The 13,164-nt window shown below is 47.4% G+C and overlaps 1 protein-coding gene and 1 long non-coding RNA gene across 7 annotated transcripts in view; one reads left to right on the top strand and one right to left on the bottom strand.

The window, feature by feature from the left end:
• The window catches only part of CHD2 (chromodomain helicase DNA binding protein 2), a 69,419-nt gene that overhangs the window by 37,615 nt on the left and 18,640 nt on the right, over positions 1–13,164 (bottom strand). For 3 of the 6 annotated variants that reach the window (XM_053273192.1, XM_053273193.1, XM_053273191.1), the window contains 8 exons: positions 12,607–12,693; positions 6,738–6,799; positions 5,258–5,377; positions 3,980–4,129; positions 3,317–3,450; positions 2,189–2,414; positions 1,469–1,569; positions 714–758 (listed from right to left, as the gene is read on the bottom strand). In XM_053273192.1, the coding sequence (XP_053129167.1) occupies positions 714–758; positions 1,469–1,569; positions 2,189–2,414; positions 3,317–3,450; positions 3,980–4,129; positions 5,258–5,377; positions 6,738–6,799; positions 12,607–12,693 (925 nt within the window). Of the gene's footprint in view, positions 1–713; positions 759–1,468; positions 1,570–2,188; positions 2,415–3,316; positions 3,451–3,979; positions 4,130–5,257; positions 5,378–6,737; positions 6,800–10,210; positions 10,601–10,678; positions 10,778–11,882; positions 11,958–12,606; positions 12,694–13,164 lie in introns of those variants that run through there. The other 3 variants (XM_053273195.1, XM_053273194.1, XM_053273196.1) reach the window with 3 other exon arrangements.
• Positions 10,787–13,100, top strand: LOC128335209 (uncharacterized). Its single transcript, XR_008311539.1, has 2 exons — positions 10,787–11,616; positions 12,136–13,100. It is a non-coding gene; the product is annotated as an uncharacterized LOC128335209 (long non-coding RNA).

The following is a 13,164-nucleotide window of genomic DNA, read 5'->3' as shown; positions in this document are numbered from 1 at the left end:
CTGGCAGCAGCAACTTCTCCAAGGTTGCGGGCAGGAGTCTCTCTCAGCCCTATCTTGGAGATGCTGCCAGGGAGGGAATTTGGAACCTTCTGCTCTTCCCAGAGTGGCTCCATCCCCTGAGGGGAATATCTCACAATGCTCACACTTCTAGTCTCCCATTCATAGGCAACCAGGGCAGACCCTGCTTAGCTAAAGGGACAAGTCATGCCTGCTTAGCTAAAGGGACAAGTCATGCTTGCTACCACAAGACCAGCTCTCCTCTCCCCTATGAGCCACTGTGGCTGGAAATGATGGAAGCTGTAGTCCAACAACAGCTAGACAACTACACAATTTTGGCTACACCATTTTAGGGCTACACAACTTTGGCCCTCCTGCAGATGTTGGACTACAACATTGTCAGAATATTTGGACATTGTTTTTGATTCTGTTACCAATATATTTGCATATTTCAGACACTATAATATTTAAGGTTTTCGTACAAATAAGGCCTTCTAGTAGATGTTCTCTTGCCAGTGAGTGTGTGTGTATGTATGTGTATATGTGTGTATATATGTATATGTATCAGCTTAAAAATTTACTTATGGCTACAGTCATTGAAAAAATGGTAACATGCCTGATTCCGTTACCCTTGGAATTGCCCAGTAGTAGTCACAGCCATTACACAACACCAGCTTTCTCTTAATTATGAACATCATTGTTACAAGCCATATTACCTGGAAGTTCAGAACCAGCTGCTCCTGATTTACTCGTTTTCACAGCTATTTGAAAAGAGAAAACAATTTTAAAAGTTATTTAGAGCTTTGAGGACCTTCAGGAAAAGCATCCAATGGATTCCTTTCACTGTCACCACGTTTAAGCTGTAATGCACACTATTACTTTGGTTTTAAAGGCACCATCACTACAGTCAAAGGGTCATATGAAAGGGGCGCTCAACCTTGGGCCCCAGATGTTGTTGGACTACAACTCCCATCATCCGCAGCCACAAGGGCTGAAGGCTGGGGATGATGGGAGTTGTACTCCAACATCTGGAGACCCAAGCTTGAGAACTCCAGATATGAGGTACCAACCCCATCTGTTCCTGCTGCAACAGAACCTCCTTCCAAATGGCTGTCAACAAAGGCTGTCAATGGATCATGTATTTTAAATCACTTAAACTGATTAGTTAAATCACTTGTGTTTATTGTTATACCACAAAGTCCATAAAGGGACCCCAATGTTTCTACAAGCGTCAGTAATATTCAGGCAAGAATGCTAGAAGTCAGAACGTTCATTGTTAAGAAGGATGGCTAGATGTAATATATATTTTAATTCTCCATTCCCTTAGACAATGCAACCCTTGACCTGCCGACCCACGGTTTGAAATTTACCCTTATTGATGAGGACTGACTTCTATCAATTAATCAACTAAAGCATAGTTGATTGATCTACGGATGCAAGCCAACAGTTTTGTGTAGACCGCTGGACTTACCAATCACTCGTTCCACTATCTGGTACTGCTTGTTCAACTCTGCCGCCAGTTCTTGCTGACAGTTATAGTATTCTACATCTTCTGGAGATACTTTTGCCAACCTGTGCAGGAAAGAGACAGTTCATCCTTTACGGAGCAAGCACTGAACAAAGCCAGGACATTCCGATGCTAAACTGCTTGTGCGATTTCATGAAGAACACAAATCCACTTGGATATCTGTGAAGATAAAGGGCAATTCCAAGGATAACCAATTCAGGCATGGTACTGCTTTTTCAATATTTGTAGCCATGAACAAATTTTCAGGTTGATATATATATACCCACTATATATATACCCACATTTCAGACACTATCTATAATATTTGAGGGTTTTATAAAAATATGGCCTTATAGTAGATGTTCTCTTGCCAACCGGCATATATAATATCAATCTGAAAATTCGATTATGGCTACAGTCATTGAAAAATTGGTAATGTGCCTGATTCCACTACTCTTGGAATTACCCTAAAGCAGGGGTGTGGGACGGGTGTGGAACTCACCCTGGGTTCCTTGGAAGAAGACTGGAATGAAAATGTAACAAACAAGAAGAACTAAGCTTGTATGATCTTCAGAAGAAACCCTAAAGGCCCATTTGTAGGATGTAGGAGTGGCGTGGGGTTCTTTCTGGTTGGGTCCCACGTCACTTCACTACAGGGCAAAAGAACACCACGGGTCTACGTACCACTGATTGATCTCTTCCTCTTTCTTTTTGAAGTTCTCCAGCTTCTTCAGACCTTTCACCTTCTGCTGCTGGAGGGAGTCCTCACTCTCCCACGTGCTGTGGATATAGGACCAACCTTTCCACTTAATCAGGTACTGGACCTCCCCTTCCTCATTCTTGGGGTCAAAGTCAGCACAAGGATCGCCGTTGGCTTCCGTCGCATAGACTGTGGTGGAAGCACCGGTGACTGTCGAGAGAGTGAAGGTGAAATGGAACAGTCAAGCAGATGTCGGCCCCAAATAAGAGATACAGAAGGCAGGGAGGATGAAATACAGAGGGGAGCAAGAACTGTGCACAACCAGCTGTTGCATTCCTTGGCTCCACAGAATTTTATTTTAATATTATTAATTATTTAACACAGTTTTACACCGCCCATAGCCAGGCCTCAAGGTGATTCACAGCTAATTAAAACATCTATAAGTTTTAAAATCAACAGTAAACAATGAAAATTAGTTTTCATAAGTTTTATGAAGACCCATAAGTTGTATGAAAAATTAGTTTTCATAAGTTTTAAAATCAACAGATAAACAATGAAAATGAACCATTTTTAAAAGACCCTTAAGACTCAGCTGTTTTCTTGTGCTATTAATTAATCATTTAATCTATGCTGAATGGCTTGCTTTATATCCTAAAATTGTTTTAATCATTTAATTCTGTTGTATATTTGTAGTATTTGAACTGTATCTTAGTAGCACTGTATTTTAACATATTTACATCACCTAGGGGTATACATATCAGGAGGTATCTAAATATTATTGATAAATAAATAAATAAATACAATTTAAAACCAGGTTTTACATAACCAACAGAAAGCCTAACCGGCGTGTCTTTGGTGCTCTTTTTAAAGCCATCCGAGATGGTGCAACTCTTTCTTTAACACGGCTTTCTACGGGAGGAGGCATAGCTCAGAGGAAGAAAGCGGGCCCTAGGGTCATACCCTGGCACCTCCAGTTTAAGGATCTCAGGTACCAGGCCTCTGCTGACCAAAAACCTTGGAGAGCTGCTGCCAGTCAGAGTAGACACTCCTGCAGGCTAGATGGACCAAAGGCCTGGCCCCGCAGGCGGCATCATACGCTCATCTCCACTCACCTCCTTTCTTCCCCAATCTTGCCTCCATCACTTTCTCGATGGTCTCACTGTTTTCCTGCTGCTCTTCGGCCCCTTCTCCAGTCATCTCGATCAGGTCATCCGAGTCGGTCTCAAAGTCGTCGTCTTCCTTGTAACTGCGTGCAGGACCCAGAAAAGATGGCACAAAGCTCTGGTTTCGATCGCACAAAAATGGCACCAACCCAAAGAAGAGACGATTCGTGCAACAAACCCAAAGCGGGGGCAGCTCCCATCCACTTAGCAAGGAATCCTGGGAAACTCTCCCCCTTGTCAGGCATGATGATTGATAACTTATCATTCCTGATGTTTAGAGACTACTTTTCAAGGGAGAAGGGGCTGTGTGGGTTTGCCCCAGGCTGAATCTCGGGATCTCCAACAGCCTTTGGTCATTGTGGCATGATGAGAGTTATAGTCCAGCAACAGCTGGAGAACCAAGTTGGGAACCATTGTTTCCTGCCACAGGAATTCCCAGATGCTGTTGGGAATTCAATTCCCACAGCCCAAGGCCACTGCAGCAGGGGATGATGGGGGTTGTAGTCAACAACATCCAGGAGTCCCTCTTACAGGGAAGGCTGTTGGGAACCCATGCTCCAATTTATACAGAAGGCCTCCCCTCCCTAGCACAAGGACCGCGCCCGTCAATACCTGACGTTCTTGGCCGCTCTACGTCGGGTCTGTCTTTTGGGCGCCTCGTCGTCTTCGTCGTCATCCTCATCCTCAGACGACTCTGTTTTCCTCCGCCTCTTCCCACGCTGGGGCTTGTGGGCTTTTTTCATGACGACTTTGGCTACTGCTCTAAAATGAGCATTCACAGGAAGATACCATACAGCCCAGGGAGGTACATAAAACAGGCTTCCTCTAGCCACATCGCCGCTTTTCAGTTTTAAGAGCCGAATTGTCCAGTGGTGCCCAGCCGGCAGGCTCAATGTCCCAGGCAGCCAACCCAAGTTCAAAATTAACTCTCCCCCCACTGGAAGAAGGGACCATTCTGTATACAGAGCTACCAAAACTGACAGCTGCCACGTTTTCCAAATGACTCTGCTCCTGTCTCTTAATGGCAGCCCAGCATGTAGATATTAAGCAGGCTGAAGTTCTTCTCACCCCCTTTTCTCCATGCTGGAAACAAATGCAGAAGAGAGCATGAATGGCCCCCTTTGCTAAGCAGGGCCCTGCTCAGTTTGCATTTGGACAGGTGACGTACATGAGAATTTATGAGAATGCTGTAAGATCTTCCCCTTAGGGTAGGGCTGTACAATTCCGGTCCTCTTGCAGACGTTGGACTACAACTCCCATCATCTCTTGCTATTGGCACTGTGGCCGGGGATGATGGGAATTGCCATCCAGCCATAGCCGGAGGACCCAAGTTGCTCGCTCTGCTTTAGGGGATGGGGCCATTCGCTCCCTGGCAGCATTTCCAGGTAGGGCTGCTAGGAAAGACTCCTGCCTGAAACCTTGGAGAGCCACTGCCAGTCAGTGCAGGCAATACTGAGCTACATGGACCAATGGTCTGACTCAGTAGGCAGTGATTTCTTAAAGGGTGAGGTTGTAGCTCCACCCCTTAAGTGGTAGAGCATCTGCTCTGCATACAGAGGGGTTGAGGTTCAATCTCTGGCAGCATCTCCGGGCAGGGCTGAGAAAGACCTCGGAGGAGCCGCTGCCAGTCATTGAAGACAATACTGAGCTAGATAGACCAATGGTCTGACTCAGTCTATGGCAGCTTCCCATGATCCTATGGAGAGCCGCAGCCAGTCTGTGTAGACAATGCTGAGCTAGATGGACCAAGGGTCTGACATGGCAGAAGGCAGCTTTTTATGTCCCTGTGTCACTTCTGTCAAGCTGCTGCTAAAGCACAGGAGCTGAGCCACAGGAGGAGGACTAAAGTTGGCAATCCTGCAGAAGAGAACACCTCCAGCCCCTTCTCACCTCCTCAGGATGGGCCTTCTGGCTCGCACTTTCTTCTGTTCTGGCTCGCTCTCGGCACTGGTGCCTTGTTCCTGCCCATCTTCGTCATCATCTCCGGAGTCTTCTCTCTTCCATTTATCTCTAGATTTGGAAGCCAAATGCAAGAAGGGAGACTTAACAGATTGATTTAAAATATTTATACCCTGCCTTTTTGTGGGATGATTCTGAGGGCGAATTACACAATCAGTCAATCAACCAATCAATCAATCAATCGTCAACAAGATAGAATCAAAACCTGGAACAATCCCAATAGGAAAATATTCATAACCACAACAATGGCCGACATCGAGAGTAATTTCTCTGAAGTAGTCCTACTGAAATTAAGTACTGTACAGGAGGCCATCTTCCTTCGCAGAGTTTCCGTTCCCGCCAATTAGCATGAATATGGAAACCGCGAATAAAGAAAGCTTACCCCATGGGAATCAAAAAATTAAACAAAAAATTAAACAAAGAAGCCACAAAATGGCTCTGTGCTTCAAAATGACTTCTGATGTCATTTCCAGCCAATCAGGAACAATGGATAGATGAGAAAGAAATATTTGTCGCGGATAAAGAAGCTGGGTCTCTAAGAACCATCCACAGATACATGAAACCACGATCTGCGAATAACTCCAGAATCCAAGACTAGATTTTTCCCCCCAAGTTCTTTGATGTCAGAAATTGTGGTTTTGTTGTTGTTGTTCCTTTTGGGTATACAGTATACAGATATAACCTCTATTTTTAAGGGAGTCATCATTCAGGGTCATCTTCTATTCGGGTAAATATGGTAGTCCTTTAGATTAACTCCTTAGTAGTACTATTGGATCTGAGTTTGGATTTCAGCCACTACATAGTAATAATATTTTTTTAGGAAAGTCTTTGGGAACTCTGAACGTGGCCCCTGATAGTGGTAGTTAATAAGAGACATTTAGTAACCATAATAATTAATACAAATGAGTAATAATTGCAATGCAATCTGTGTAAGTCTGCTTTTAGAGACAACTTGGAATTATAACAACAAACAACTTTATTTGTTAGCCACCCCATAAAGTGTTCTCTGGGCAGCTCACAGCACAACATTTAAAAACATCCGATAAAAACACAGAAAACCCAAGAAACAAATCACAACGCGAAATAATAAAATACAGAATTCAAAACATTTTTTAAAACATTTTTAAAAATCAATTTTAAAAACTACAATTGAAACGACAGTAGATTTTTGGCTGGAGCCAGATGCTCAGCCCATGATTTGCAAGAGCTGTCCCGGTTTCCAATTTGCTTCCGAGCTCAATGGAACGTGCTGGATTTGACCCCGAAGCCCCTGGGGCCAGGTTATCTTAAGGACCGCCTGCTCCCATACAAACCTATCAGAATAGACCATACTGGGCTGAATGGACCAATAGTTTGACTTGGTAGAAGGCAGTCTTTGAAATGGAAACCCAGAACAGACTTCGAAACTTACGTTTTTTTCATCTGCTTCTGGCCTCTTCTCTTGGGGCTCTCACTCTCAGACTCGCTGATCCCCTTAAAGAGAAGAGAGAAGGGAAGAATAAGGGAGGCTGGCAGGAGACGGGAGACCTCCCCGATGAACCCTCTCGGGCCGCAAGAAGGCAGCGGGACACCTGTTCATTCCAAGCCAAAGTGTGAATGCAGCACCAAGGGGCACAGGCGGATACTGGGAAGACATGCCTCTCCCTATGCCGTATTTTACCACCTGGGCCGCATATGACCTGCCTCCGAGAATGAATGCAGGAGGTCATGTGTGAGACATAAAGGCAATTTTAGAGAAAAGTTGCAAAGCAAAGGCCCAGGAAAATCCAGAATACTCTGGATTCTCAAGCTTATTTGCAATGGACCTTCTGGTGTCAAGAAAATAGTGATCCAGATTGCCGTGGCAAGAGATCTCAGAGACAGAAAGTTGTGAAGGAAGAGGAAAGCAAAAGCTCCATCACGCCAGATCAAAATGCGGGGCTGCAGAGGGTGACGATGGAGGAAAATCAGTGGTTGCCTTGCTGATCTTCAGCAAATGCTATCAGTTCCAGGACCAGACTGCAATCTTAGGCAGACTGACTGGGGAGCAAGCCCCCTAAACTCAGAGACCCTTACTTCTGAAGAAACCAGCTTCATGTTGTACTGCATGACTCACACTTACACTAGTCCAGCAGAGTTCACCATGTGGCACAGGGCTAGGAGGAGATGGAACAAACCACAATTTCCCTTTTTGACGGAATGCGGTAAACTGTGGTTTGTTCAAACCACCGTTAGAGAATAAGTCAGGATTCTCAAGTCAGGACCAGATCTGTAGTTTAGCACTACCATGATTTAGCAATGCATCTGGATGGGGTCCCTGGCCAGACCAACCTTGGAGAAGCCACTGCCAGTCTGTGTAGGCAATACTGAGAGAAATGGACCAATGGTCCGACTCACTAGAAGGCAGCTTCCTAGGTTCCTAAAGGGCAGGTGGAAAACTGAAGCTATCTAGAAGTGATTGAATGGACAGAGTCAAGAGTAGCAAGGAGGTGGCAGAAGAACAGGGACCCAGCTTGGAAGCAACAGAGTCAGAAAAAAGAGCAGCTAAGCTGGACGCAAGAATACGGGCACGCTACAGGCGGCAAAGTAGGACAGGAGTTGCTTTGCAGAATTCGAAGGGGAACCTAGACCCACCCACCCAGCCCCCAGTGGCCTTCATCCTTGCTTCCTCCTTTTCTTCTTCAAAGACTGTGCTTCCCAACCTTGAAAAAGATGCCACACTCACAGCATACAGCTCTGCTTGGCAAAACTCACCTAGAAACGAGCTGCTGGCTCCCCACGCCTGTGAGCACAAACATGCTTATACACATACACACACACACAGACACACACACACTTGAGACTGCATAGTTTGCCAGGTCAACACTGCTCCATCTGCCAACAACTTGCCACGAAACCTCAGCATCCCTGTAACAGAGATGCCCAGGCGTTACTGATTCAGGGGCCGTTGACAAGTTGACGGGTGTTGTAGTCAGCAACATCTGGGAATCCCAGGAGCCACTGCTCAGACTATGGGGGTGTCTGAATGGGAGTCACACCCTCCATACATCAGACTCTGCTGCAGAGAAGAGCACCCACCCCAGGGCCAGGCGAAGGCTCCTGGGTCTAACTTGAGCACAGCAGCAAGCAGAGGCTAAAGGAACCTTGCTCCACTTCCCGAAATGGATGCTCCCACTGCCCTCCCGACATCTCTTGCCCGAAATGCAGGAAACTGGACTGCAGATGGGGCAGAAGATGGAAGAAAATGGCTGCCTTGGTGATATCCACTAGATAAGCCCATGGGACTTATGATGATTTTGAAAGAACCGCACTGGTTGCCGATATGTTTCCTGGGAAAATAGGAAGTGCTGACTATATTACCTATAAAGCCCTTAACAGCTTGGGACCGGGAGAGAGCGCCTCCTTTGTCATGAACCCAGCCGCCTATTGTCCGGGAAAGTCCGATTACTGATGCTACCAGCGCGTGTGGTGGTGACTCAGGGCCTTCTCTGCGGCTGCCCCAGGGCTCTGGAATGCACTCATCAAAACGGGAGCTTCTCCATCTCTGGCTGTTTTTTAAAAAGACCCTTAAGACGCACCTGTTTTCTCAGGAATTTAGTCAATTCTGGACTCTGAAACATGCTTCCTAATGAAATAAGAGTTTCCCCTTCTCTGGATGTTTTTAAGGACATGAAAACATGCCTGTTTAGCCAGGCTTTTAGTTCATCGTTTTAAAGCTTCGGGTTTTAAGAGTTTTTATTTGTATTTTTAAATTGTTTTAATTGTGTCAATGTTTTAATGGTTTTTAGACTGTGAACTGCCCAGGGACTGTTTTGTAAGGGGCAGTACAGAAATATAATTATCTATCTATCTGTCTATTTATTTTTCCCCAGTCATTTTATCCTGCTTCATACTTTTATACTTTATAATCTTACTTTATCAGCCACCTAATGGCACAGCAGGGAAATGGCTTGACTAACAAGCAGAAGGTTGCCGGTTCGAATCCCCACTGGTATGTATCCCAGACTATGGGAAACCCCTATACCGGGCAGCAGCAATATAGCAAGATGCTGAAAGGCATCGGCACAGTTTATTATTACACCATGTCGCCAAGTCGATAGAAACATGAGCAGGGAAGGGAGAAAGATGTACCCGTCGTTTGCAAAACCACGTAATGTAAAACAAAAAAAGGGAGAACTTACTTGGGCCCTGAGAGGACGCTCTCATCTGCAGCAGAGATTTTGGGGCTGGCGTGACATCGCCAGCCCAGTGCATGCTGGGAATATCATTACGGAGAGAAAGAATGTTGTGGGGCAGCAATCCCAGATTTAGCAGAATTTGGGGAAAGGGAAATAGAAAGCTGATGTCAGGCAACAGTGCTCAAGGCCCTTTCCACCCGCTCCTGCTTGCAGTCAGGAGAAATGGCTTGGTGACCCTGGAGCAGGGAAGGGAGAGCCCACCATCTGGGGATCGGGTCTCCCTGTGGAGAGCCTGGGTGGCTTCAAGGAAGTAAACGACACACAGAGAGTTGAAAGGAGTTCCTAGTTTGGCAGCTCCAGTTCAAGGCACCGGATGGCGACCGAGAAGAGCAGGCGGGAAAGGAGGCCATGAAAAGACCACAATCCAAGAGGGAGGGCTGCAAAGGATCATGGGAAAGGGTGGGGGGAAAGGGGGGGAAAGGCCAGCAGTCATCTGGCCACAGGTCACTGGGGGAAAGGGCTGCCAGTGTGGGCATGAGTAGCGCGGGAAGCGGATGCATCCTTCAGTCAACTTCTGCAGCCTCCTTCCTGGTCAGCTTTCCATTTTAACTACACCGGAGTGTTGCTGCTGCTGCTGCTGCTGCTGCTGGTAGTTTAAATGGAACGCACCTTAAAACACTGTTTTCTGATTCAAGCAATTTTCAAAAAAAGACCAACCCGCACTTACGGAAGAGGAAGCACCTTCGACCTGGTGTGTTTCAGGGTTCGGATTATATGAGAGCTACAGAAGGCTTCCTTGATCAAGCGATGCTGCCATCGTGGAGGGCGGTGAACGTTTCCCCCCCAAAGAGGGCAGGTCTTCTGCTTCAAGGAGTGGGGTTTCCGAAGGGCTGGGGGGCAGGTCCAGCACTCCCCGCTCTGGGGTTACAGGTGGCCAGTGGGGCACAGCTAGGAAACCTGTCTTGGTTATATGCTACTGACACTGTGCTGGATTCTTCCAAAGACTCCTGGGGGTTATCGTTTGGAGAGGGCGCTAAGAATTCTCTGCAAATGGCTCCCTGCTTACAGAGCCACAATCCACTCGGGAGAGAAAAACAGGCTCCGTTGCACCTGCTTTGTATGATCGTCGGAACCCGCGCAAAACTCTCCAGCCCAGGTTGCTCCCAGCTGTGAATCGAAAGTGGAGGTCCCCTACCCCGGTTCTCTGGCCGCGAGAACTTGGGCGTCTCTTCTCCCCAGTCAAACCACACTCTGGCTGCCCTCCCCGCACGGCAACCATAGAGACTTGTGGCGACAGCAGCTGCCATCGACGGATGCACTAGGCTGCAAAGCACACTCTATGATCCTGGAGCTGGGGCGGCGTTGGCAGGGCTGCGTCTGCATCCTGCCCCTTCGTGGCCAATCACCGGCGGGCAGCCGGTGACGTCATGAAGCTTTTCCCATCTGCTGGCACCACAAAGCACACTGGGAAGCAGGAGCGGAGGGAGGCTGGCGGCGGCCCGTGGTTGGCCCCTGCCGCAGCCCCCTGGCCCCGCCCCCACCTCTGATGTCATACACTAGGCACACCCCCACATCTGACGTCAGGAGCGGGGGGCGTTATTTCACTCCGAAACGGGGCTGTTTCGGAGTGAAATAACGCCCCCCGCATCTGATGTCAGACACAGGGGGGGTGTCTGGCGCTGCGAGGCGCGGCCCGGGGGGGCGGGCGGCCCAGGTTCTTTGAACCCATTCGCCCAATGGTGGCTCCACCCCTGCTGGGAAGGAAGAGGCACCCCTGGAGGCTTCCCATGGGGGCGGGGGTTGCAGCCACGGAGTTTGGCAACGGACCCAGAGGCTGCCTTGACCCGTCTGTTTCCTGGGCTTGCAGACCCAGCCTGAGATGCTGCCTGCGGGCAACCAACGGAGTAGGAGCTTGCCTGCCCTCCAGCCCACCCCCAAGAGGCCGTGTGAACAAGCCTAATAATTATTGAGCCAGTTTCTGTGGTGTAAATATGGCCCTGGAGGAACAGCATCAAGGAGAGGTCAAGATACTGCGGAAAGGATGGAGGAGAGCAAAGATCGAGGACTGAGTTGCTGAGCTGGGAGTGTAGGATACGTGCGTGCCTCTATGTCGCTCTGCGGAAGCTCGGCCAGGTGAGAACTTTGGCCAATGAACGGTGGATCCAGAATCCCAGGGAATGAGATCGTATCCAAGAGGGAGGCCAGCGCCAAGACGGCGCCAGTGGGCAGTTCTCATGAGCAGGAGGCAAAATGTTCAAATCTGGGTGCCTGACGCTAGGCACCTAAATCCATATATAGGCACCCAAGCATAAATGGACCCATTTCCAGAGGACTCCCCAATGGGAGGAGCGGGTGCCGCTTATATTTTCAGGTGCTTGAATATACATTTAGGTGCCTACCTTTAGACTTCCAACTTTGACATTTTCAGTCTGAACTTTCCTGAGCCTCGTTTTCTCCATCTGTAAAAAAAACAAAAACCAGAAGGGGAAACACTGCTTACCCTTCCTTCCTGGGAGAGCAAGAGGATTGTGTAAGGCGGGGGGTGGGGGGTGGAGGGGAGAATAGCCATTAAAGACAACAGCAATGGAAAAAGTGGCAAGTTCTGTTACCACATTTTGGTTTTTTTTCCTTTTAATATGATTCGATGGAAAGGAGCGAGAGAAACGTCTCGGCCAACAGATGAAAAGCCCAAACTGAATTCATCTCATGCACTTTGTTCAAAAGATGACTATCTACAAATGCAAAAGAAGGGAAAAAAAGATGGTTGGACGAACGCCGCGCAAACACACATACTTTAGACATGCAGACCAACGTATCTCCCAACGGCCCTTCTGGTATTCCGAGCAAGGTGCTTCCTGCAGCCAGCAAATCTGTTCTCCTGCATTTTTATCGTAACAAAATTCAGTTGTTGGTGCAATGGCACATTTGGACCAAAGAGAGCTGAGTTGCTTCTACGGGTGCCCCAACCTTGCGTCAGGGTGCAAGAAGGGCACTGCAACACAGGCAACATGCACCGGTTGTGGCATCAGTGACGCCTCTAAGAAAACACTGAACAGAATGGCTGGGCTCTTCCCGTTCCTTCCAGGCATCTCTTTGGGCTTCCGCTGTTTCCTCCTTCCTTACCTCTTCTTTGATGTTGAAGCGCGACGGCTCCTGTCTGCTCCGGTTCGACCTCCTGACCCCGTAAACATCTGGATATTCTTCCCACATCTGCAAAACAAATTGGAGTCGCGTCTGGATCCTGCCTTTGGTTAAAGGAACCCAAGGCATTTTGCAAAGGTTTTTCCCATCCTAACCTAGCCATTAGTTGTGTTATTAATAGATTAAAGGGTCTGGCATTTTGTTCGTTTGTTGGAAGAGGGAGTGCTCTGCCTCGGAAGAAGCGGAGGAAATTTTGGGTGTGGTTGCCAGGTGTAAAACTCCTCCAATAACAGAGGATCTGAAGAGCGCACAATTTCAAAGGTATTTTGAAGGAGACAGGTATTAGTTCAGGGCTGTTAATATATGGTGTTATATTTTTCTGAACTTACCTGTATCTTGATTTGTATTTATATTTCCTGGCGTACTTATTCTTGTAATCATTCTCATGATATTTTGAATGAAGTTTCTTTTCCGTAGCATGGTTTTATAAACAAACAAAACTGCCTAACAACCAACCTGTAAGGTTAGGTTAGGAGAGAG

Source organism: Hemicordylus capensis, chromosome 10 (genome assembly GCF_027244095.1).
Source record: "Hemicordylus capensis ecotype Gifberg chromosome 10, rHemCap1.1.pri, whole genome shotgun sequence".
In the NCBI taxonomy this organism is placed as follows: Eukaryota; Metazoa; Chordata; class Lepidosauria; order Squamata; family Cordylidae; genus Hemicordylus; species Hemicordylus capensis.
This window is presented reverse-complemented; position numbering and strand designations above follow the sequence as displayed.